The 22,933-nt window shown below is 43.8% G+C and overlaps 3 protein-coding genes across 6 annotated transcripts in view; all 3 read left to right on the top strand.

Moving 5' to 3' along the window:
* The window catches only part of LOC144582522 (uncharacterized), a 70,670-nt gene extending 54,591 nt beyond the window's left edge, over positions 1-16,079 (top strand). For all 4 annotated transcript variants that reach the window (XR_013535306.1, XR_013535307.1, XR_013535300.1 and 1 more), the window contains one exon: positions 10,517-16,079. The gene's annotated coding sequence lies outside the window, so the exon portion shown is untranslated. The remainder of the gene's footprint in view (positions 1-10,516) is intronic.
* On the top strand, positions 11,019-16,079 carry LOC144582523 (uncharacterized). Its single transcript, XM_078372229.1, has 2 exons — positions 11,019-11,254; positions 14,375-16,079. The coding sequence occupies exons 1-2, from the start codon at positions 11,190-11,192 to the stop codon at positions 14,652-14,654; spliced, it is 345 nt and encodes a 114-aa protein (XP_078228355.1). The 5' UTR covers positions 11,019-11,189; the 3' UTR covers positions 14,655-16,079.
* LOC100408746 (tumor necrosis factor receptor superfamily member 13B) overlaps positions 15,141-22,933 on the top strand; it is a 35,372-nt gene continuing 27,579 nt past the window's right edge. Inside the window, 3 exon segments of the mRNA XM_078375409.1 lie at positions 15,141-15,147; positions 15,291-15,336; positions 18,431-18,687. Coding sequence (XP_078231535.1) covers positions 15,141-15,147; positions 15,291-15,336; positions 18,431-18,687 — 310 coding nt within the window.

Here is a 22,933-nt window from a genome sequence, read left to right on the forward strand (position 1 = left end):
TGAGAGTCTTTATTCTCCCCCATACTTGATAGATAACAATGTTCTAGACTGAAAATCACTTTCTATCAATCATAAACTTTAAGGCACTCCTTCATTTTCTGCTTCCTTTCTGCTTTCTACTTCCACATTTTGCTGGTAAAATATATATAATGAAACTTTTACCATTTTAATCATTATGATGTGTTCAATTCAGTGGCATTATGTACATGCACAGGCACAACTATCTATACCCATAACTTTTTTTATAGACCCCGACAGAAATTCTGTACCCATTAATCAGTAACTCCTTCCTGGGCTAACCTCTATTCTACTCTCTAACTTTATGAATTTGCCTCTTCTACTTCTCTCATGGAAGCAGAATTGTACAATATTTGTCTCTATATGACTGTCTTATTTCACTTAGCATAGTATCTTCAAAGTTTATCCACACTGTAGCATGTATAAGTATTCCATGCATTTCAATAACATCATCGTATCTGCTGTGTACCTATAACACATTTTGTTTGTTCATTCATGTGCTGATAAACAATTGGGCCATTTCCACCTTTGGCTATTGTGAATATTCTGCTCTGAGTGTTGAAGCAAAAGTATCTGTTTACATCAGTGTTTCATTTCTTTTGTATATTTACTTAGGTGTGGAATTACTGGGTCATGTGGCAGTTTTATGTTTGACTTTTTGAGGAACTGCCAGGCTTTTCCACAGCTGTCGCACTGTTACACATTCCCATGAGCAGTGCCTCCAAATCCATCCTTCACATCTCCAACACCGGTTATTTTCCATTTTGTTATAATAGCCATCCTAATGGGTGTGAAATGATATCTCACTGCCATTTTGATTTGCATTTCCCTAATGACTGATGAGATTGAGCATCTTTTCATGTGCTTATTGACCACCTGAATGCTTTATTTGAAGAAATGTTGATTCAAGCCTTTTGCTCAGTTTTGACTTGAGTTGTTTGCTTTTTTTGTTGTTGAGTTTTAGGAGTTCTTTATATATTCTGGATATTAATCCCTTATCAGATATATGATTTGCATATATTTTCTCCCATTCTGTGAGTTGTCTTTTCAGTCTCTCAATAGTGTCCTTTGGTGCACAAAAGTTTTAAATTTTGATGAAGTCCAATTTATCTAATTTTCTTTCATTGCCTATGCTTTTAGTGCCATATCTAAGGTATCATTGCCAAGTTTAGCACATGAAGATTTCCCTCTATCTTTGCTTCTAAAAGTTTTATAGTTTTAGCCCTTAGTCCATTTTGAGTTAATTTTTGTATATGGTGTTAGGTAAGGGTTCAGCTTCATTCTCTTGCATGTGAATATCCAGTTTTCCCAGCATCATTTGTTGAAGAGACTGTCCTTTTCCCCATTTAATGGAATTGTTAGTGTTTTGTACATGTAAGATTTCTACATATAAGATGTTGTCTGTGAACAGAGATAATCTTATGCTCTCCTTTCCACGGTGGATACCTTTATTTCTTTTTCTTGTCTAAGTGCTCTGGCTAGTACTCCCAGTGCTATGTGGAAGAGAAGTGGCAAATGTGTCCATCCTGGTCTTGTTCCTGATCTTAGGGGAAAGCTTTCACTTTCACCATTGAGAACATTGTTAGCCGTGTGATTCTCAAATATGGCCTCTACCATGATAGGGAAGTTACTCTGTATCCCTAGTTTCTTGAGTGTTTTCATCATTAAAAAAAAGTTGGATTTAGTAAAGTGCTTTTTCTGCATCAATTGAGATGATCATTTAGTTTTGGTATTCATTCATTTAGTGTGGTGCATTTTACTGGTTGATAAAATGTATGTTAAACTACCATTGCACTCCAAAAATAAATCCCACTTGGTCATGGTGAGTAAACCTTTAAGGTGCCATTGGGTTCAATTTGTATACATATGGCATATTGGTGTGTAATTTTCTTTCCTTTTGACATCCTTGTTGTGATTTGGTATTAGTATAATGCTGACTTCATGAATGAGTTAGGAAGTGTTCCTTCCTCTTTGATTTTTGGGAAGAGTTTCAGAAGAATTAGTGTTCATTCTTTTTTAAATATTTTGGTAGAATTCACCAGTAAAACAATCTTGTCCTGAGCTTGTCACTGATAGGCTTCTGATTACTGACTCAGTCTCCTCACTAGTTATAGAAGTATTCAAATTTTCTATTTCTCCATTTGTCATTTTGGTAGATTGTGTGTTTCTAAGAATATGTTCATTTTACCTAGGTTATCCAATGTATTGATGTATCATTGTTCATAGTATTATTTTATAACCCTTTTTGTTTCTGTAAAATAAGTAATAATGTTCTCAATGTCATTTCTGATTTGAATAATACGAGTCATCTCTCTTTTTCATAGTCAGTCCACCTAAAGGTTTGTCAATTTTGTTGATCTTTTCGAAGAGCCAGCTTTTGGTTTTGGTGATTTTCTCTATTGTTTTTTCATTCTCTGTGTTATTGATCTCTGCTCTAGTCTTCATTATTTCTTCCCTTCTGTTATTTTTGGATTTGGTTTGCTCTTCTATTTTTATTTCCTCAAGGTGTATAATAGGTTATGATTTAGTTATGATCAGGTATGATTCTTCTTTTTCAGTGTATGCATTTACATAAATCTCCCTCTTTGCATTGCTTTTGTTGTATTTCACAACTTTGGTATGTTGTATTTTCTTCATTTGTCTCAAAATATTTTATAATTTCCCTTGTCATTTCTTCTTAAACCAATTTGTTGTTAAAGAATGTGTTAATTTCTATGTTTGTGAATTTTCTAGTTTTCCTTCTGTTATTGATGTGTACTTTTATATCATTATGATCAGAAAAGAAAATTTGAGTAATTTTAATTTTTAAAGATTAAAACATTTTAAATTTTAGCCTTATTTTGTGGCTGATAATTTATGCTGGAGAATGTTGCATGTGCACTTGAAAAGAATGTGTGTTCCACTGTTGTTGCCTTGAGTGTTGTCTATATGTCTGCTATGTAAGTCCTCTATTTTCTTTTTTTTTTTTTTTAAGTCCTCTATTTTCTTATTTATCTGTCTGGTTGTTCTGTCTTATTATTGAAAGTGAGGTACTGAAATATCCCAGTATTCGTGTAGGACTATGTATTTCGCCCATCATTTCTGTCAATTTTTTTTGTATCTTTTATGGCCCTGTCATTAGGTGTGTACATATTTATAATTGTTACATCTTCATGCTGTATCTCCTTTATTAATATATATTGTCCTTCTTTGTCTTTTGTAATCTTTTTGTGATTTAAAGTCTATTTTGTCTGACAATAATACAGCTGTCCCAACTCTCTTTTGGTTACTATTTGCATGAAATACCTTTTTCCATCCTTTTGCTTTCACCCTCTTTATATTTTTTTATCTAAAGTAAGTCTCTTATACACAGAATATACATGAAGCCTGTGGGTTTTTAAATCCAATCTCCCAATTTTTTTAAACTAGCAGAGCTTAGTTCATTTACATTTAATATGATTATTGATAAAGATTTACTTCAGCCATTTATATACTTGTTTTCTGTATGTCACGTGGTTTTCTTTCTTCAGTTACTCCATTTTCTCTATTTTTGTATTTTGTTAATTTTTTTGTAGTGGGCCATTTTGAGTCACCTTTCCTTTCTTTTTCTGTATATATTTTCGTTATTTTCTTGGGGATTATAATTAATACCTTAAACTTATGACACCCTAGTTTGAATAATACCAACTTAGTTTCAGTAGGACATAGAGCTTTGTTCCTTTTTGTCCCTGCCTTTTCCTTTCTATTGTTATTGTCACATATTGCACCTTCGCACACTCTGACCACTAACATAGGTTTATAATCACTGTTTTACTCGTTGCCTAATAAATCACATAGGAAAAAAATAGGAGTTACAAACCACGAAAAAAGTAAAATAATTCTGGCTTTTATATTTACTTTCTTAGTTATCTCTACCACTGTTTTTTATTTTTCTTATGGCTTCAAGGTGCTGACTAGAGTACTTTCATGTAAGCGTGAAAGACTCCCTTTAGCATTTCCTGTAGGGCAATCTGCTGATAATGCATTCTCAGGTTTTGTTTATCTGGAAATGTCTTAATTTTGCCCTCATTATTGAGAGGTTATTTAAAAGTACATACAATTCCTGGTTGGCAGCTTATTTTTTTCTTTGAGGATTTTGAATATATCATTACACTACCTTCTGGCTGCCAGTTTCTTAGGAGAAATCAGCTGTTACTATATTGAGGCTCCTTTGTGCATGAGAAATTGCTTCTCTCTTGCTGATTTATTTCACCATTCTCTCTGTCCTTGGGTTTCCTCAGTTTTTTGTAATATGTGTTAATGTGAGTTTCTTTGAGGTTTTCCTGCATCCAATTTCTTGAGATTCCCAAATGAGTATATTCACGTTTTCTCAGATTTGGGAAGTTTGGAGACATTATTCCTTCAAATACCTTTTCTTCCATTTAGTCTCTTCTCCTTCTGTAACTTTTGTGAGCAATGTTAGTACATTTGGCTCTGTTCAATTTTCCTCAATCTTTTTTCATTTTTGCTACATGGACGATTATTTTAATTGTCTTGTCTTTAAGTTCACCCATCCCTTCTTCCGCTTGTTTAAATTTGCTGGTAAACCCCTTCCATTAAGGTTTGTATTTCACTTTTTGGACTTTTCAATTCCAGAACTTCTGTATGGTTCAGAGAGAGAGAGAGAAAGAGAAAGTACGTTTAGAGCATTCTTAGGCTCACAGAAAAATTTGGCAAAAGTATAGACAGTTCCTACACACCCCTGTCCACACACCCCTGCACAACCTCCTTGACTATCAACATCCTCAACCAGATGGTGCATTTGTTACAATCAGTGAACCTACACTGACACATCATTATCATTTAAAGTCTGTAGTTTACATTGGGGTTCACACTCATATTGTACCTGGGTTTGAACAAATGTACACAGATGTGTCCACCATTGGAGTATATTACAGAATGGCTTTACTGCCTTAAAAATCTTCTGTGCTCCCCCTATGCATCCCCAACCCATGGGAATCACTGATCGTTTCACTATCTCCATAGTTTTTGACTTTTCCAGAATGTCATGGAGTTGAAATCAACTTCTTTTATCTCTGCAGTCAACCAAAGGCGTTTTTGCTTTTTTTCTCTCACTTAGTAGCTTGCATTTAAGGTTACTCCATGTCTTTTCATGCCTTGATAGCTCATTTTTCAGTATTGAATAACAGTCCATTGTTTGAATATACTGCACTTTATTTGTACATTTACCTACTGAGGGACGTTTTGGTTGCTTCCAAGTTTTGGTTCCTTTTTTGCCACTTCTGTCTCTTTACCATGTGCTCATTGTGTTCATACAACATTTTCCTGATTCATCTAGTTCTTTGTCTATGATTTCCTTAAGCTCATTAACGTATTTAAGCTAAATCTTGATTTAACACCTTTGACTAGTAATTCCAATCTGTAGACTTTCCTGGAAATGGTTTCCGTTATAGTCTGTATTTCCTGTAAATGTGGCAAAGCTGCTGCTGCTTTGTATGCTTTGTAATGTTCTTGAGACCTGGACATTTTGAGGGGTTATATTGTGGTGACTGGAAATCTAACCTCACCACTCCTCAGGGACTGCTGAACCTTGCCTGTTAAGGGCAGAAGCCATCTGTTTGTGACTTTTCCAAAGTTTTAGTTTTAAGCTTTCTTTTTTCCCCTTTAATTTTTTTTTTGCACAGCTTGTATTCCTTGTTGCATGTAGTCACTGATGTTTCTGTTCTTTATCTCTGCAGTCAACCAGTGACCTGAAAAGGATTTCCTTAAATGCTTGGCTCCCAGGCCAGAGAACGATACTGTCTCTTTAAATCTCCTGGAAGCCACTTGAGCCCTTGGGGGCTGAAACAATGTCCTCTGTGCTGACCCCTCAGTGGTCACAGGAAGCCGTCAGCAATCAGAACCCACAGCCCCAGTATTTGGAGGACAAGGGTCTTTCTTACTCATCCTGGCTCCAGCCAGTGGCACTGCTGTGGAATAGTAGCCACTGCCATGTCATAGGCTGAAATTCCTAAAATTTACCATCAAGCTCTCCTCTGGACAACTCCAGAGCTCCTAAATAGTGACTTCAGGCAGCAACTGCCGGCTTCATAGCTGTTGAGCAGGAGGCACAGATTCCCAGAGCCTGCTACTCCACTGCTTTCCTCCATGTCACTCCTCACATCCCAGGATTGCTTTCGAGATGTCCTGACTTCACAACTGACAGTTTTATGGGTAACCTGCTTGTTCTCGGGAAGGTTTTAGAATCAGCTCATAATCACTGGTGCTCCTACATTGCATGATAATGTATCCTAGTTTGTGTGACTGTACTGCACTGATGCTTGATTGACTCTTCCAATCTGGAGCCAGTGTCCCTCAAATCATTAGTCAGCCTTTGGAGCTCCTGAAATGATTCCATAATTGTATATCTTCTGTCTCCTATTTTCCAGACAATTTATTCAATTACATCTTCCAGCCCTTCTACTAAATGTTTTTATTCTGGCTATAAATTATAATTCTAACAATTATCATTTGTCCTGTGAATGTCCTTTACAAATAGTCCACCATTTTGTTCCATAGATACACAGTCCTCTCATATTTCTGGGGATCTCAGCTGCTGCTGCTGCTATTGTAAAATGTTCTTCAGTTTCCTGCATGTCTTCGTAGGCTCCAGGTGTTTGTCTTCTGTTTGGTTTGAGTTTACTTTCATGCTAGAGGCGGTGCTCCCATATCAGGTGACATTTGGCTGTTATTTCAGAAGTCAGACAGGCACTCACCACTGCCTGGAGCCCATAAAATGGGCTGTTTGATGTAGAAGCTTTACTCCAGTGGGATCAGGCAGGGACTTGGATATTTTCCTGAGAGAATCTCCCACTGTCAGTGCCTCTGGTTCTTTTCCTTTGGGTCTGTTTTCCCAGAGCAGAGACTTCTGATTTCCTGCCAGTTGCAGGGTAAGTAAGGAGGCATCTTTAAAAACCTGGTTGCTGCACTCTTTAGATAGAAACTGGGGTGGATAAACAGAGGGGAGACTGAGTGTCCAGAAAGAAGATTCTCACAATTCCCCTGTTGCCAGGAAAGACCACTTTTCTACCCTCAGCTGTGTCCAAGAAGACCCCAGTCATGCCTGAGTTGGTGAGAGACTAGCCTCAGCCTTGGAATGGGGATGTGCTGGGGTCACACCCTCTTTATGTAATTAAGTTTCCAGCCAATCCTCTTTCAGAGCTTCCTGCCTCCCACCCAGCCCCTGCTGTCAGAGAGACTTGGTGCCTCCAATTCTGGAGACTGCCTTGAGTTCTGTGACTCAGAACAACTTCCTTCCCCTGTAGGCATCATGATGAGATCCTCAAAGGCAGTCAGGCACTCCAGTCCTTCCAACTCCCAGAATGCTAGAGACATGCGTTCCCTGCTGTAGAAACCTCTGCCATTCCCTTGATCTCTGAAGACAATTGCACTTGACTGTCAGCTTAGCATGGTTTTGGGAGGGAAGGAAGATAAACCCCTGTGTTTAAGCTGCCGTGTTAAATGGGGGGCCCCTGATCTTTTTTCTTTCTCTTTTTTAGAGTGGATCTCACTCTGTTATCCAGGCTGGAATGCAGTGATGTGATCATAGCTCATCTCAGCCTTGAACTCCCAGGTTCAAGTCATCTCCCTGTCTCAGCCTCCTGAATAGCTGGGACTGCAGCACCTAGCTAATTTTTAAATCTTTTTGTAGAGACAGGGGCTCACTATGTTTCTCAGGCTGGTCTTGAACTCCTGGCTTCAAGGAATCTTCCCACCTCAACCTCCCAAAGTGCTGGGATTACAGGCATGGGCCATGGTGCCCAGCCACCTGTGGTCTTCCCTCAGCTTGGTTTCATTAAAGAATAAACACATGCCTTGCAAAATGCTTTTAAACATTTTGAGGAGAAGTTATTGGTGAAAGCAAAGGTCATGAAATCAGAAAAACAGAATTAATGCATGGACATAGTGGAAGACTCACAGTAACACAAAACCAGACACACAGAGAACACCCACATGGATGAGTGTCAGGCACCACGTGGAGAGACAAAACCAGACATGGAAGTTCCAGAAGGGGCAATATTAACCTATGGGGGTAACAACAGAATGGTAGCCACCTCTAGGAGTGGGCATCAGGTGGGAGGAAACCCCAGCGAGTCTTCAGGGGAGCAGGAAACATTCTGCATCTCATTGTGGGCTTTAATGACACAGATGCATACATACATTAAATTCCACCAAGCTGTATTCTTCAGCTTTTTGTGCACCTTACACAAATCGTTGTGGTTGTTTTATACTTCAGTAAAAAAAAAAAAAAAAGAAAAGGAAATTGACATGTCTTGTTTCTTGCTGTGTGCTAGACCCTGATTTGGTCTGCTCTTAAAAATTCATTCATTTCATGAGCACCTACTATGTCCTAAGTACTGTCTAGGTTCTGAGGACTCAGCAATGAACAAAAAAATTAGGCACAGTCCCTGCCAGATGGCGCTCACAGTTAGTGTTGGAGCCAGTGTCAAATAACCACATGCATGGAAGGAAAATGACCACGATGACAAGTGAAGGGCAGTGCAAGTGTGTAGAAGGACTGTGTCCTAGTCTAGGGGGCGAGTCAGAAACGCTTCCCTGAGAGATCAGGTTTAGACAGAGGTCTCAGGCTGAGGAGGAATAAGCAGCTGAGGGGGAGGGCTGCGGAGAAGGGCACATCATGCAAGGGAACAGCATGTGCAAAGACTGAGCCAGGGAGAGGCATGGCATGTTAAGGAGGGCAGGGAGTGAGGCCCAGCAGGGCATTGCTGATGTGAGAGAGCAGGGGGCCTGAAAACAACCATGTGGAGAGGGGAGGTGGCTGCCCCAGGCCCCCAGAAAGTGCAGTGGGGGTTGGAAGCCAGCTTTGTCTGCCCTCTCTGCTCCTGAGACAGAAAGGATGTCTGTGGGATTGTGAGCAGGAGAGGCTGTCTGGGTTTTCATCAGGAGCAAGAGGCCAGGCTGTGGCCGCCTACCAGCTGTGCTCACACTACTGGACTCTCAGCTCCACAGGACCCGTGGACAGGGCCAGCTATGAGATCCTGCCCTTAAGAGCGGTACTGGGATCCCCTGCTGAGCACCTGCATTTCCTGCAAAGCCATTTGCAACTGTCAGAGCCAGCTCACCTGTGCAGCCTTCTGCAGTGACTTCTGGGGCCTGACCCCAGGAGACAGTGGGCTCACCCCCGTCCTTTCCCTGCAGAGCACCCTCTGGCCCCACAGTCAGGTGGCTGAGGAAAGGGTGACAAGAGAAGGTGTACAGTGTGGCATCTCTTACCTCTCTACCTTTCTGCTCTGGTCACACAACCTCCTGAGGTTCACACACTCACCCAAGGTCAGGAGTTCCAGATCAGCCTGACCAACATGGAGAAACCCCGCCTCTACTAAAAATACAAAATTAGCCGAGTGCAGTGGCACACACCTGTAGTCCCAGCTACTCGGGAGGCTGAAGCAGGAGAATCGCTTGAACCGGGGAGGCAGAGGTTGCAGTGAGCTGAGATCGCACCACTGCACTCCAGCCTGGGCAACAAGAGTGAAACTCTGTCTCAAAAAAAAAATTATATGAGATCTTGGCTGTGCTTTAAAATATACAAGCCCCCCAAAAAATGTTTAGAAAAGTACAAGGCAGAATTTAAACAATTTGTGAAGCTGATGATCGGTGCAGAGGGCATCATTGTGCTGTCCTCTTTATGTACATGTGTGGTAAGTTCTGTAATAAAAAGTTTCAAAAGAAAGAAACAACAGACAGTGACAAGGGAGGGCCTAGTTCTACTGGATGGTCAGAGGAGACTCCTGACATTTGGGCTGAGATCTGAAGATTAGATAGGAGGGAGCCGAGAGAAGATTATAGAGGGAATGCATTCCAGGCAGTGAGAATAGCATGTGCTGTGGTGTTCGCGCCAAAGGCTCGAGACAGTTAGTTGATTCGTCTCAGTTTGGCTGCTGGACTTGTACTGCATTTCCTCACCTCGAGGGCTGTCGAGTGAGACAAAGCCGTAAGCTGACTCACTAAAAGCAACAACAGAATGCAAAGCAAAGGCCTGCAGTTTATGAGGACATTGTGCTGTCTGCTTCCATGTCCCCCTTCAGTCTCTGTGTAAGCAATAAACTTGCTGCAATTGAAATGTCTAAGAGGAGCAGAGACCTCTGCCCATATTTTCCCTGGAGCCAAGCCTTTGTTTTAGCTCCTGATGCAAAACAGGTTTAACCAGCCACCTTAAGGGTGCCATTGTATCTTTGGAATGTAAAATCATTGAAATGTAAACTACTACTACTAGCCCCCTTAAACTGCGTCCTGAGCAGGATATCAAGCCCCGGATATCTATTTTATGGAGTTTTTGTTTCCTTTCTGTTTTCCCCTTTGTTTCTTTCTGCTGAGATGACGTAAATGTAAACAAGACAAAAGGTATAAAAGCTGTAACCCACAAAAATAAATTTGCTGCGTTTTGGCCATAATCTTCACGCAGCCCTCCAGACTCTACTTTTCTATGTTCTTTCTTTTCCGCGCACTCTCTCTCTCTCAGGTTGAACGAGACATCTACGTTGGCGGTCTTGGGGACTCCCGCGGGTCGGTAGTCCTCCGGCAGACGTGCCGGACCCCGACATCTGGCGCCTTGGAACAGGGACCTGAGTACGAGAGGTGAATCTGGCACCTAGGAACAGGGACCTGAGTACGAGAGGTACAGTGACGCACCCCAAATCAAAGGAGACAAGGTAAAGCCGCGGTTCTTGTAGTTCTGGACTCAAAATTCATCTGGAGTAAAATGGGGCAGTCTGAGTCCAAAAATAAGTTAATGTTCACGAAGTTATTACATCAAATGTTAAGAAAGAGAGGTGTTGACGTAAAAAAGAAACATGTTTCTAAGTTTTTAGAGATTGTTTATGTATTGTGTCCGTGGGTCCCTGAGGAGGGATCGTTAGATGAATCGACGTGGAGTAAAATAGGAACTAAGATTGAGGAATATGCCGCCGCTCATCAATTTTCTCCGCAGGCAGAATTGCTTCTCTCGGTCTGGCCTCACCTGCGCCAGGCTGTCTGCCTGCCTCACTGCTCCCCTGGTGTTTCTCTTGCTTCTAGTTCCTCTTCTTTCTCTTGCAAATCTAACCCTGATGGTGGAGGGGGCGGCGGTAATTTACCACCTTGCAATCCTCTAAACGAGCCCGATTCCGCTCTCGGAGTCGGACCTGAAGCCAGAAATGGGGGAGCTCCGGACGAAAAGATCGAAGCCGGAGCAGAAATCAGCGCTTCAGAGAGTGCGCAGGTAAGGGCTTCAGCTGTGCCCTCAATTTCTACCCTCGAGGAATTATCCAGGCTTCTGGCTTCGCTTTCCAAACCTCAAGCTTTCCCTGTTGTTACTACGCTTTCCTCTAAGCCTGTGGTGTGCTCTACACCACGAGAACCTATCCTTGCAACTACTTATGCCTTTGAGTCTATGAAACAGGGATTTCCTGATTCTGACCTTCACCTCGTCTGTCCTGTTATAGAGGTGACCAATCAAAACGGCGAGATTGTTCGCCATTATGAACCTATTCCACCAAAATTCATGAAAGATTTCAAGGAGGCAGTGACTAATTATGGACCCACTGCACCTTATACTCTCTCTTTACTCGAAAATTTTGGTACTCAAGCCATGACCCCTGCAGATTGGCATCGCATCGCCAATGCCTGCCTTTCAGGTGGCGACTACTTATTGTGGAAAGCTTATTATGATGATGCCGCTTTTGAGTTGGCGGAAAAGAATGAGAGACAAAGAGTGGGAGTTAATTTACAGATGTTAAAAGGTACAGGTGATTATGAAAGTGTTCAGGCACAAGTTGCCCTCCCAGAAGCGGCATTTGGGCAGGTAAATGCTTTAGCTTTGCGTGCCTAGAGAAAGCTTCCCACTCATGGAGAATTTACTGATGAAATTACCAAAATTAAACAGGGAAATGAGGAACCCTACCAAAATTTTATCTCTCGATTAATGCAGGCAGTCAAATGGCAATTTGGAGATATCGAGTCAGCTCAATTATTTACAAAACAATTGGCCTATGAAAATGCTAATACTACTTGCCAGTCCATGGAATACTCCTATTTTTGTCATTAGAAAGAAATCTGGTAAATGGAGACTTTTACAAGACCTTAGGAAAGTGAATGAAATTATGGAAGTCATGGGACCACTGCAACCTGGTCTCCCTTCACCTGTTGTTCAAAATTGGGAATTACTAGTCATTGATTTGAAAGATTGCTTCTTTTCCATCCCCTTGGCACCTCAAGATTGCTGCAGGTTTGCCTTCAGTGTTCCTGCAACCAATTTTGACAGGCCTTTTGAGCGCTATGAGTGGACGGTTCTTCCTCAAGGTATGGCGAACAGCCCTACCTTGTGTCAGAAATTTGTCGCTCAGGTAATTGCACCCGTCCGTGAGCGCTATCCAGATGTCCTTTTGTTACGTTATATGGATGATCTCCTTTTGGCAGCTCCTTCCCCTGGCCTCCTACAGGAAGCCTTTCAGGATTTAAGCGACCTCCTTACAAATTCAAACTTAGTTATATCTCCTGACAAAGTCCAAAAGGTAACTCCTTTCCATTATTTGGGTCGCCTCATTGACTCCAATCAAGTGTCCTATAAGACTCCTGTCTTATCTACTGCCCATCTCAGTACGCTGAATGATTTCCAAAAGTTTTTGGGAGACCTTAACTGGATCAGGCCTAGTCTTAAATTAACTACTGGTCAGCTTAAGCCTCTTTTTGATATGCTCAGAGGCCACGCAGACCCAAAGTCTCCCCGGACACTTACTGTTGAAGCTAGACATGCCTTGCAATTGGTGCAAGATGCTCTCTCAGAACAAAAACTATACCGTGTCACTACTGGAGTGTCTTGGTGTTTATGCATTTTACGCACCTCTTACACCCCCACAGGTCTTTTCTGGCAAAAAGGAATCTTAGAGTGGCTCCATCTGTCTGCCAGTCGGCCTCGTATTGCCACTCCTTATCACGATTTAGTATCTATGCTAATCGCCAAAGGCCGCCTCAGGGCACTCACTCTCTTTGGCTCTGACCCACCTATTGTGATTGTTCCTTACACCACCCAAGAACAATCTTGGTTGTGGTCATTTTCTGACTCATGGCAATTAGCTCTTGCAAATTTCACAGGGCAGCTTTCCTGCCACTATCCCAAAGACAAAATACTGCATTTTTATTCCAGATGTAATCTTATTTTCCCCAAGACATGTTCTTTGCAGCCGATTTCTCAGGCCGCTTTGGCATTCACAGACGGTTCCTCAAACGGACTTGCTGCTGGACAAATTGATGATGTTCCCTTTTCTTTCCAGACACCTGAAACTTCCGCCCAAAGGGTAGAATTGCTTGCTGTTCAACATGTGCTCTCCACCTGTGGTCAATCAGTTAATATATACTCTGACAGTCAATATGTAGTTAACCTGATCAATCTGCTAGAGACAGCACCCTTGTCATTTTCTGACAGTTCTGCTATAATACACCTACTTCTTCCTTTACAGCAGACTATCTGCAAGCGGACTCATCAATTCTTTATTGGTCACATTCGTGCACATACTGATTTACCCGGTCCTCTCTCTGCAGGCAACAGGAATGCTGATGCTCTCACACGCCCAATGATCGCTTCTGCCCTCTCTCCTCTAAGACAGGCTGAGATGTCCCATGCCCTGCACCACCAGGGCTCCCGTAGCCTGCGACTGCAGTTTCAGATCACCAGAGAACAAGCTCGTGCCATTGTTAAGCAGTGCCCTGCTTGTGTGACTCATTTACCTCAACCCACACATACTGGAGTAAACCCTCATGGTCTACAACCTGGCCACATCTTTCAGATGGATGTCACCCATATTGCTTCTTTTGGTCGTTTAAAATATGTGCATGTAACTATTGACACTTTTTCTCATTTCATAATAGCTTCAGCCCATACAGGAGAGGCAGTCAAAGACGTGACTGCTCATTGTCTACTAGTGTTCTCCAACCTAGGTGCACCAAAAATTTTGAAGACTGATAATGCTCCAGCTTACACCAGCTCTTCATTCCAAACCTTTTGTTCTCAATTTCAGGTGATTCATAAAACAGGAATTCCCTATAATCCTCAAGGACAGGGAATTGTTGAACGTGCTCATGCCACCCTTAAAACTTTATTACTTAAACTAAATAATTCACCTCCTTCCTTTTACAAGTCTCCACATGATGTACTTCGACATGCTCTTTATGTTCTAAATTTTTTAACCCTTGATGCAGAAGGTCACTCAGCAGCTAATCGTTTCTGGCACCCAAAGGGCTCAGCCACGCCTATGGTGTTATAGAGAGATTTATTTTCTAATCAATGGAATGGCCCTGACCCTGTATTAGTTTGGGGCAGAGGTCACGTTTGTGTTTTTCCTAGGTCTGCCCCCTCACCTATCTGGGTGCCTGAGCGACACTTCAAGCATGCCCCGAAGAAGACAGTCCTCTCTAAGGCCAGTGACCAGCCCTCTTCCTCGACTGACATCTCCTCGTCAGCCGAGCCCTCAGATGACTTCACCAAACTCCCTTCCCCTGAGAATCCGATGTCTACGCCTGCGGAAGACGACATCCCGCCATGTCCATCGCCAGCGGCACCAGCTGACACCTCCTCAAAAGGTTCCAGTCCTGACCTGGACCCAGATGTGACACCTAGTGGCTGATGCGTCACACATTGTTCGTCAGCAAGGACATTCTCTTAATCCGGTTACTCTATTTTTAGCCATGCTAGCCATTTTTTCTTGTGATTCTATGTCGGCAATTATAGCCATTGTGTCTGTGATATCTTCTACAGCTACAGCTGCTGTTAGTCTTTCAAAATCTGTTAATACTACTGTATATGTGAATCATTTAGCCAAAAATGTTTCTATTGCTATGGGATCTCAAATGTCTATTGATGACAAGTTAGAAGCTAAACTGCATCATTTAAAGTTAGACAGTAAAATAGGCGTTAGCTAACATTTGAGGTGTTTGTACAAAAAAGAGGCACACAGAATGTCAGTCCTAGCAGAGGTGGCGGGCTCAAGCTGAAGAAATGTAGGTGCATGTGCTCCTCAGTGACATATAATCTAATATCACTTGCAAGGCCATTAGCCTCTAAAGATAATATTGACTATGATGCTGGACCTGAAGGGATGGCTGGTTAGTCAATGACGGGTAAGATCCTCAGGGGAGGACAACCTAAGACAGGCACAGCCGCAGTAAGGCCAGCATACACCGGGGATGTGCCCAGCCGGCAATCCCTCCTGAGGCTTTTGAGCATTACCCCACAATGCTGTAAATCTAGCTTGTCTTCCTAGTGAAGGTGACGGCTGCCACTGACTGCTGCTCGGACATGAAATTCCTGTGTGGTCTGTTTCAATGTACTACACCCTACATATTAATAATAGTAATGCTTAATGTTGTGCCTGCCATGTGTCTTCCATCTTGTGTTCTCCACCCTCCGAGAGATGCAACTGAAGCTGTTTACACTTCATTTGCAAAGTAAAAAAACGGGAGATGTGGTGTTCGCGCCAAAGGCTCGAGACAGTTAGTTGATTCGTCTCAGTTTGGCTGCTGGACCTGTACTGCATTTCCTCACCTCGAGGGCTGTCGAGTGAGACAAAGCCGTAAGCTGACTCACTAAAAGCAACAACAAAATGCAAAGCAAAGGCCTGCAGTTTATGAGGACATTGTGCTGTCTGCTTCCATGTCCCCCTTCAGTCTCTGTGTAAGCAATAAACTTGCTGCAATTGAAATGTCTAAGAGGAGCAGAGACCTCTGCCCATATTTTCCCTGGAGCCAAGCCTTTGTTTTAGCTCCTGATGCAAAACAGGTTTAACCAGCCACCTTAAGGGTGCCATTGTATCTTTGGAATGTAAAATCATTGAAATGTAAACTACTACCACTAGCCCCCTTAAACTGCTTCCTGAGCAGGATATCAAGCCCCGGATATCTATTTTATGGAGTTTTTGTTTCCTTTCTGTTTTCCCCTTTGTTTCTTTCTGCTGAGATGACGTAAATGTAAACAAGACAAAAGGTATAAAAGCTGTAACCCACAAAAATAAATTTGCTGCGTTTTGGCCATAATCTTCACGCAGCCCTCCAGACTCTACTTTTCTATGTTCTTTCTTTTCCGCGCACTCTCTCTCTCAGGTTGAACGAGACATCTACGTTGGCGGTCTTGGGGACTCCCGCGGGTCGGTAGTCCCCCGGCAGACGTGCCGGACCCCGACAATGTGCAAAGCACCTGAGGCAGGAAAGAATGTGACATGTTTGAGACATTGAAAACAGGTGAGTCCCTGACACGTAGTAAGTCCTTAATGAATACTTGTTGAGGGGAACTCAGAGAGGTTGCGTAACTTACCCAAGATCATACAGTGGAAAAGTGGAGATGCCACAGTGGCATCCCGGTTTGAACCCAGGACTCTGACCCTTAAATCATGGCCTGAACCACCATCCATTAATAAATTAGAACAATTCATTGATTCATCCCACAAACATAGATGGTGTGCTCTAGCCCAAAAGAAACAGGAATCTGGCATGGCTCTTCAGGGACAGTGTCACCTGATGGGAGAAATGACTATGTGTCAAGGTAGAAGGCCACAGTCAGAAGAGGCAACCTTCAGCTGATGGGCAGGGGAGCAGGGAGGTGTCCTTGGAGGAGGCACCATCAGAGTCAGGTTGTTAAGAGGCCACAGAATGCAGAAATCAGATGTGGGGAGGGTGCCTAGAAGAAAGGGCAGCATGAGCAGAGGCGCAGAGGTGGGAAACGCAGTGCAGAGGACCGAGTCCTGGGTGGGGGCGGGGCAGGGTGTGAGGTCAGGCAGGAGGGGCCTGGTCTGGGGCGCTCAGGCACCACCTGCAAAAGTGCCACCTCCAACAGTGAGGAGGTTACAGAAAGCCCCAAGGACACCACTGCTGGGCCAACCCTGTGTGACACAGAGTGGAAGTGTCGGTTTCTGTGCTGTTCAGTGGAGCCCTGGGGATAGGGCAGGGCCAGAGCAGGGGAGATCACTGGCCCCATGTGGGCCATCTGAGTTTTCCCCAAGTCCCCAATTTCGTGTTCTTTTAGGTCCTTCCTTTACTCTATCAAAGGCATAAAAAGGGGTCTGTATTGGCTTTGTGAAGAGGCTCAAATGAATATTCTACTCAAGCCTTCCATTAAGTGAGCATTTAGTATGTGCCAAGCACTACAACTCTGCCAACAACCCTAAGAAGAAGTCAGTGCAGTTATTTTCCCTATACTGGACATGAAGAAACTGAGTCATGGAAAGGCTAAGATCACATGTCTGCAAATGGTACAGCTGGGATGGCCTCAACGGAAATTTGGTTCTGAAATTTGGGTTCTTATCCGCCATCCTGCACTGCTTCTGAAATGTGTCCTTCACATATCTGTGTGAGCCACGTTTTCACATAAATACCTTATTCTAAAGACAAAGAAAACTTGCTTTTTTCATGTAAAAACTTTCATGTAGAAATATTCTGAGGCTAGGCTGGGCACAGTAGTCACGCCTGTAATCCCAGCACTTCGGGTGGCCACGGCAGATGGATCACCTGAGGTCAGAAGTTTGCGACCACCCTGGCCAACATGACAAAACCCCACCTCTACTAAAAATACAAAAATTAGCTGCATCTCATGGTGGGCACCTGTAATCCCAGCTATTCAGGAGGCTGATGCAGGGAAATTGCTTGAACCTGGGAGGCAGAGGTTGCAGTGAGCAGAGATCACACCATTGCACTCCAGCCTGGGTGACAAGAGTGAAACTCCCTTTCAAAAAAACTATTAAAAAAGAAATATTCTGAGGCTTTAGATAATTGATTGTTCAAACAGATTTCTTTACACTTTCAAAGTTGGGTCCACTGTGCTCTCTTAAGGCAGGTGTGATTGGGCTTTAGTTTCCTTGGCCTCTGTGCCTTGGCACTGATACCTGTGTAAGCTGCTCTAATTCTCATTTAGTCTTCAGATAGGAGAAATATTGTTCATGTGAACTTTTCTACTTTCCTTCCAGCTCCCTCCTCCAACTTGCCAAAGAGGATTCTGATTTTTCCCCTTCATTCCTTATGCTAGTTTGAAATATATTTCTCCCTGATAACGCTTGAAAAATGCAAGTAAAGGTCTTATGTAACAATGTAATCTAGACCTCAATTTTAAATCATAACTGAAATTCTTCATATGTTTGGAAACTAAGAAATGCACTTGTAAATAATCCGTAGGTCAAAGAAGAAATAATAACAAAAAATAAGTACATTTTGAACTAGATAGGGGAAAAATACCACACATCAAAATGTAATGCAGGTAAAATAGTACTTAGAGGACAATGCATAGTCTTCAATTTGTATATTGTAAAAGTACTTGGCTTACTCTGGGATTGCTTTCTGGAATTTTACCATGACTTTTTTTTAACTTTGATGACCTTTGTAGCCAAACCTAGAGCTCCTGCTGGTCTGTGTTACCCAGGAGTATCACACATTTCTGTCTCCCAGGGTTACTCAGCTGCCACAAGGAGCAAGGCAGGTTCTATGACCAACTCCTGAGGCACTGTGTCAGCTGTGCCTCCATCTGTGGACAGCACCCTAAGCAATGTGCATACTTCTGTGAGAACAAGCTCAGGAGCCCAGTGAACCTCCAACCAGAGCTCAGGAGATAGCGTAATGGAGAAGTTGAAAACAATTCAGACCAAGAATCAGAGCACAGAGGCTCAGAAGCAAATCCAGGTAAGCTATCTGGGGCAAACCTGCATAGTGCCATGCAGGGTCAGAAAGAATGGGAAGCCTGATGCCAGGCCTAGAACAGGAGAGTCCACGATGCATGAAGCCCAGAGTCCAAGCAAATGGCCAGAAGCCAGGGAGGTCATCCTAGGATAGAAAAACAAAAAACAATGTAGGTAACATTTCAGGAAGTCCGTGTGCAAGAAGAAAGCAGAAGAAAGGACCTGCCACATGAGGAAGAGCCTTGTACTGGAGGCTGCTGAGGCTGTGTGAGTTCTCAAAGCACAGGCACAAGTAAGCAGCAGACTCACCTGTGTGAGTAACAGCCACCACCTGCCCTCCACCAATGCTGCAGACTCCATTTATTTCTATTCTTATTTTGTTTATAATTTCAACTTTTATTTTAGATCTGGGAGTGCACATGTAGGTTTGTTACATGGGTATGTTGCTTGATGCTGAAGTCTGGGGTACAAATGGTCTTGTCACCCAGGTGCATAGTACCTGATAGGTAGTTTTTCAGCCCTTCTCCGCTCTCTTCCTCCCAGCTCTAGAAAGCCCCAGTGTCTGTTGTTCCTATCTTGATGTCCATCTGCAGGCAATGCTTAGCATTCCACTTATAAGTGAGAACATTTGGTATTTTCTGTTCCTGCTTTAATTCACTTTGGATAATGGCCTCCAGCTGCATCCATGTTGCTGCAAAGAACATGATTTTTTTTTCTTTGTATGGCTGTATAGTATTCCATGGTGTGTATGTACCACATTTTCCTTATCCATTCCACCATTGATGGGCACCTAGGTTGATTCCATGTCTTTGCTATTGTGATTAATGCTGTGATGAACATGCGTGTGTGTTTTTTTGTTTTCTTTTCCCTTGGGATACATACCCAGTAATGGGATTGCTGTGCTGAATGGTAACTCTGTTTTAAATTCTCTGGGGAATCTCCAAACTGCTTTCTACAGTGGATGAACTAATTTACATTCCACCAACAGTGTATAAGCGTTTCCTTTTCTCTGTACCCTCCCCAGCAATAGCCATTCTTACTGGTGTGAGATGGTCCCTCACTGTGGTTTTGATTTGCGTTTCTCTGATGATCGGTGATGTTGAGCATTTTCTCACGTTTGTTGGCTGTTTGCATGTCTTCTTTTGAAAAGTGTCTGTTCATATCTTCTGCCCACTTTTTAATGTGGTTATTTGGTTTTTGCCTTTTGAATTATTTAACTTCCTCATATATTAAGGATATTAGACCTTCACTGGGTGCATATTTTCTCTCATTCTGTAGGTTGCCTGTTTACACCATTGATAGTTTGTTTTGTGGTGCAGAAGCTCTTTAGTTTAATTAAGTCCCACTTGTCAATTTTTGTTTTTGTTGCAGTTGCCCTTGAGGACTTAGTCATAAATTCTTTCCCAGGATCAATATCCAGAATGGTGTTTTCTAGAGTTTCTCAAGGACTCTCATAGTTCAGGGTCTTCATTTAAATCTCAAATCCATCTTGCATGTATGCTCCTCAGGGATGTCGGCCTGTAGTTTTCTTTTTTGTTGTGTCTTTGCCAGGTTTTGGTAACAGAGTGAAGCTGGCTTTGCAGAATGAGTTAAAGAGGAGTCCCTACTCCTTGATTTTTCAGAACAGTTTCAGTAGAATTGGTATCAGCTCTTCTTTGTGTGTCTGGTGGAAGCTGGCTGTGAATCCATCAGATTTCATTTAGAGGCAAGGGAGAGGATGCTTCCTAAGAATGAGAAGGCAAAGATATTACTAAAAAAGTTTATGTGGTTCATTAGAGGAAAAAAATATTATAAAAAGGAAAAGAACTGGCACAGTGGCTCATGCCTGTAATCCCAGCACTTTGGGAGGCCAAGGTGGGCCAATCATTTGAGGTCAAGAGTCCAAGATCAGCCTGATCAACAAGGGAAGACCCCACCTGTACCAAAAATACAAAAGTTAGCCAGACATGGTGGTGTGCACCTGTAGTCCCAGCTACTTGGGAGGCTAAGGCAGGAAAATTGCTTGAACCCAAGAGGTGGAGGTTGCAGTGAGCCGAGATCATGCCACTGTACTCCAGCCTGAGAACAGAGTAAGATTGTGTCTCAAAAAAATAAAAATTAAAAAGAATAAAACATAAATAAAGAAAATGAAAAAACTTATGTCTGGAGATGGCCACTTCAGACATGGGAAGAAGTTTCCTGTTGAGCTGGGCATCTGCTGAGTGTCAGGCATTGGAGAGGATCCAATTAATCCTCCCAGCAAACACCTCTTGGTGCACCTGCCCTGCTCTGTGCCATCAGAAAGGATGGGAGGGGGATGCCATGTGGATCCATGAACACTCTCCAATGCCCCGCTCTCAGCCAGTGCAGGAGAGACAGCAGGCCTGCTCTTCTCAGTGGCTGATGGGTTCCTTCCCTTTGTAGTGACTTTCCTGTGATAACATGTTTCCATGAGGCCAGGCCCCAGGGCCAAGGTCCCAAGGACTGAGTCTATGTGCCTGATGATGTGGTTGCCCAGCATCCCACTGTCCCTGCTTAGCCTGGCATCTCCTGCTCTACAGCCAGTTAGCTGCTGCTGTGCAACAGCCATCCCCAAATGCAGAGGGGGTGTGCTTCCTCCTGAGTCAGAGGTTTGGCTGGGCTCAGCTGTACCCAGCTGGCTCTGCTCCATGTGCCTCTCATCCTCCTGGGACCAGTGGGCTGGCCAGGTGTGTCTGTCTCATGACGATACAGGAGTGCAGCAGACAGGAGCACACAGCCTCTCCCACCCCAGCTGGGAACTTGCATTTCATCACCTCTGCTGCCTCTTTTTCTAGTCACAGTTCCAGAGGATTGAGGGAAGGGGAAACAGACACCACCTCTTGGTGGCCAGAGCAAGCATGGGGAAGGAGTAATTTGTAGCCATGGTGAATTCCAAGGCTGTTTTTAATCTAACACAGCCTCTCCTGAGCGGAAGTGCAGATTCACATGGAGCGGGTGTGGATACAGAGTTGCTGACAAGCTCAGCCACAGAGGTGAGTGGCCGTGCCTACTGCCCTCCTGTCTGGCCACCCTCATGCTTTCCCTGAATCCAGTAAGGCATTTGAAACTTCCCGCCAAACTGGAACCTTGCCCACCTCTGATACAATAGACGCTCCTTCAGGTCGTTCCTACCCACCTCACAGATGGAGAGGCAGTCTCAAATTTGAAGTGACTTGCTGAGAGTTGCCCAGTGAGCGCGTGGCTAAGCTGGGATTTGAGCACAGTCTGGGGGTTCCAAAGTTTGCCCCCTCTGCAATAGCAAAATGACCCAGAGTAGCATCCACGGGACTATTGCTCCTTGTGGGGTGAACTATCACCCATGGGACAAGGTGTGACCACCAGCCAAGCCCCCTTCCCAAAGGGCACTGGGCAGAACCTCGGAGCCTCATCTTGGCTCCAGAGATGGAGCCCCAGGCTGTGAGCATTGGAGGCCATGTGAGGACATGTTGGTGCCACTGGGGTCGGCATTACCATGCCTCACCCCACCTCAGCTGCCACACTTCTGCCATGGCGCAGCTTTTGGTGGCATTGTGACTGTCAATGTGCACTGCCCTACCCTGCATCTCTCCAGGGGACCAGGGCTAAGGTCTGTTTTTTTCTGTCCTCTGATGCCTGCATGGGCTGGTGAGGCAGGAGAGGAGCTTGCTGTGGACCACAAACAGGAAGTACAGAGCTACATGGCCAGGGGAGGGACCCAGAGGTGGACCTATTTGAGGACAGGGAGCAGAGGACACCATGTAACCAAGTTGTCCAGCTGCACACAGTGAAAGGGCTGACCTGTCCTCTGCCCACTTCGTGGGCTCCCTGAATTCTACTGCCCCCTCTCCAGCCCTTCCAGACCCCACCTCACCCCACCTCCAGGTTTCTCCTGCATCCCATTCAGAACTGCCACTCCTTAGTGGGACCCAGGACTGTGGCAGGCTTGCTGTGCGTGGGGAGGGGAGCGAACAAGGCACATAGGTCCTGTCTCAGACCTATGGAGCTCACGGTCCTGCAAAAGGTCAGGCAGTGGACAGGCCAGGCAGATGACACATTCCTCTTAGTGCACGGGGGCCATGTAACACAGCCTCAGGGGAGAAAGAGACATAGAGGGCTTTCCCGAGGAGGAGCTTTAGTGCAGGCTGGGGCAGGGGTGTGGAGTGTGTAGCCAGACCCCTAGTTATGTCCCTCAAAAGCTGTGTGGTCTGGAGCTAGCTACCGACCCTCTCTGAGCCTCGGTTCTGTGAGGCTGCTGTTCACCTTCATAGAGT

The sequence above is a fragment of the Callithrix jacchus genome, chromosome 5 (genome assembly GCF_049354715.1).
Source record: "Callithrix jacchus isolate 240 chromosome 5, calJac240_pri, whole genome shotgun sequence".
Classification (NCBI taxonomy): domain Eukaryota; kingdom Metazoa; phylum Chordata; class Mammalia; order Primates; family Cebidae; genus Callithrix; species Callithrix jacchus.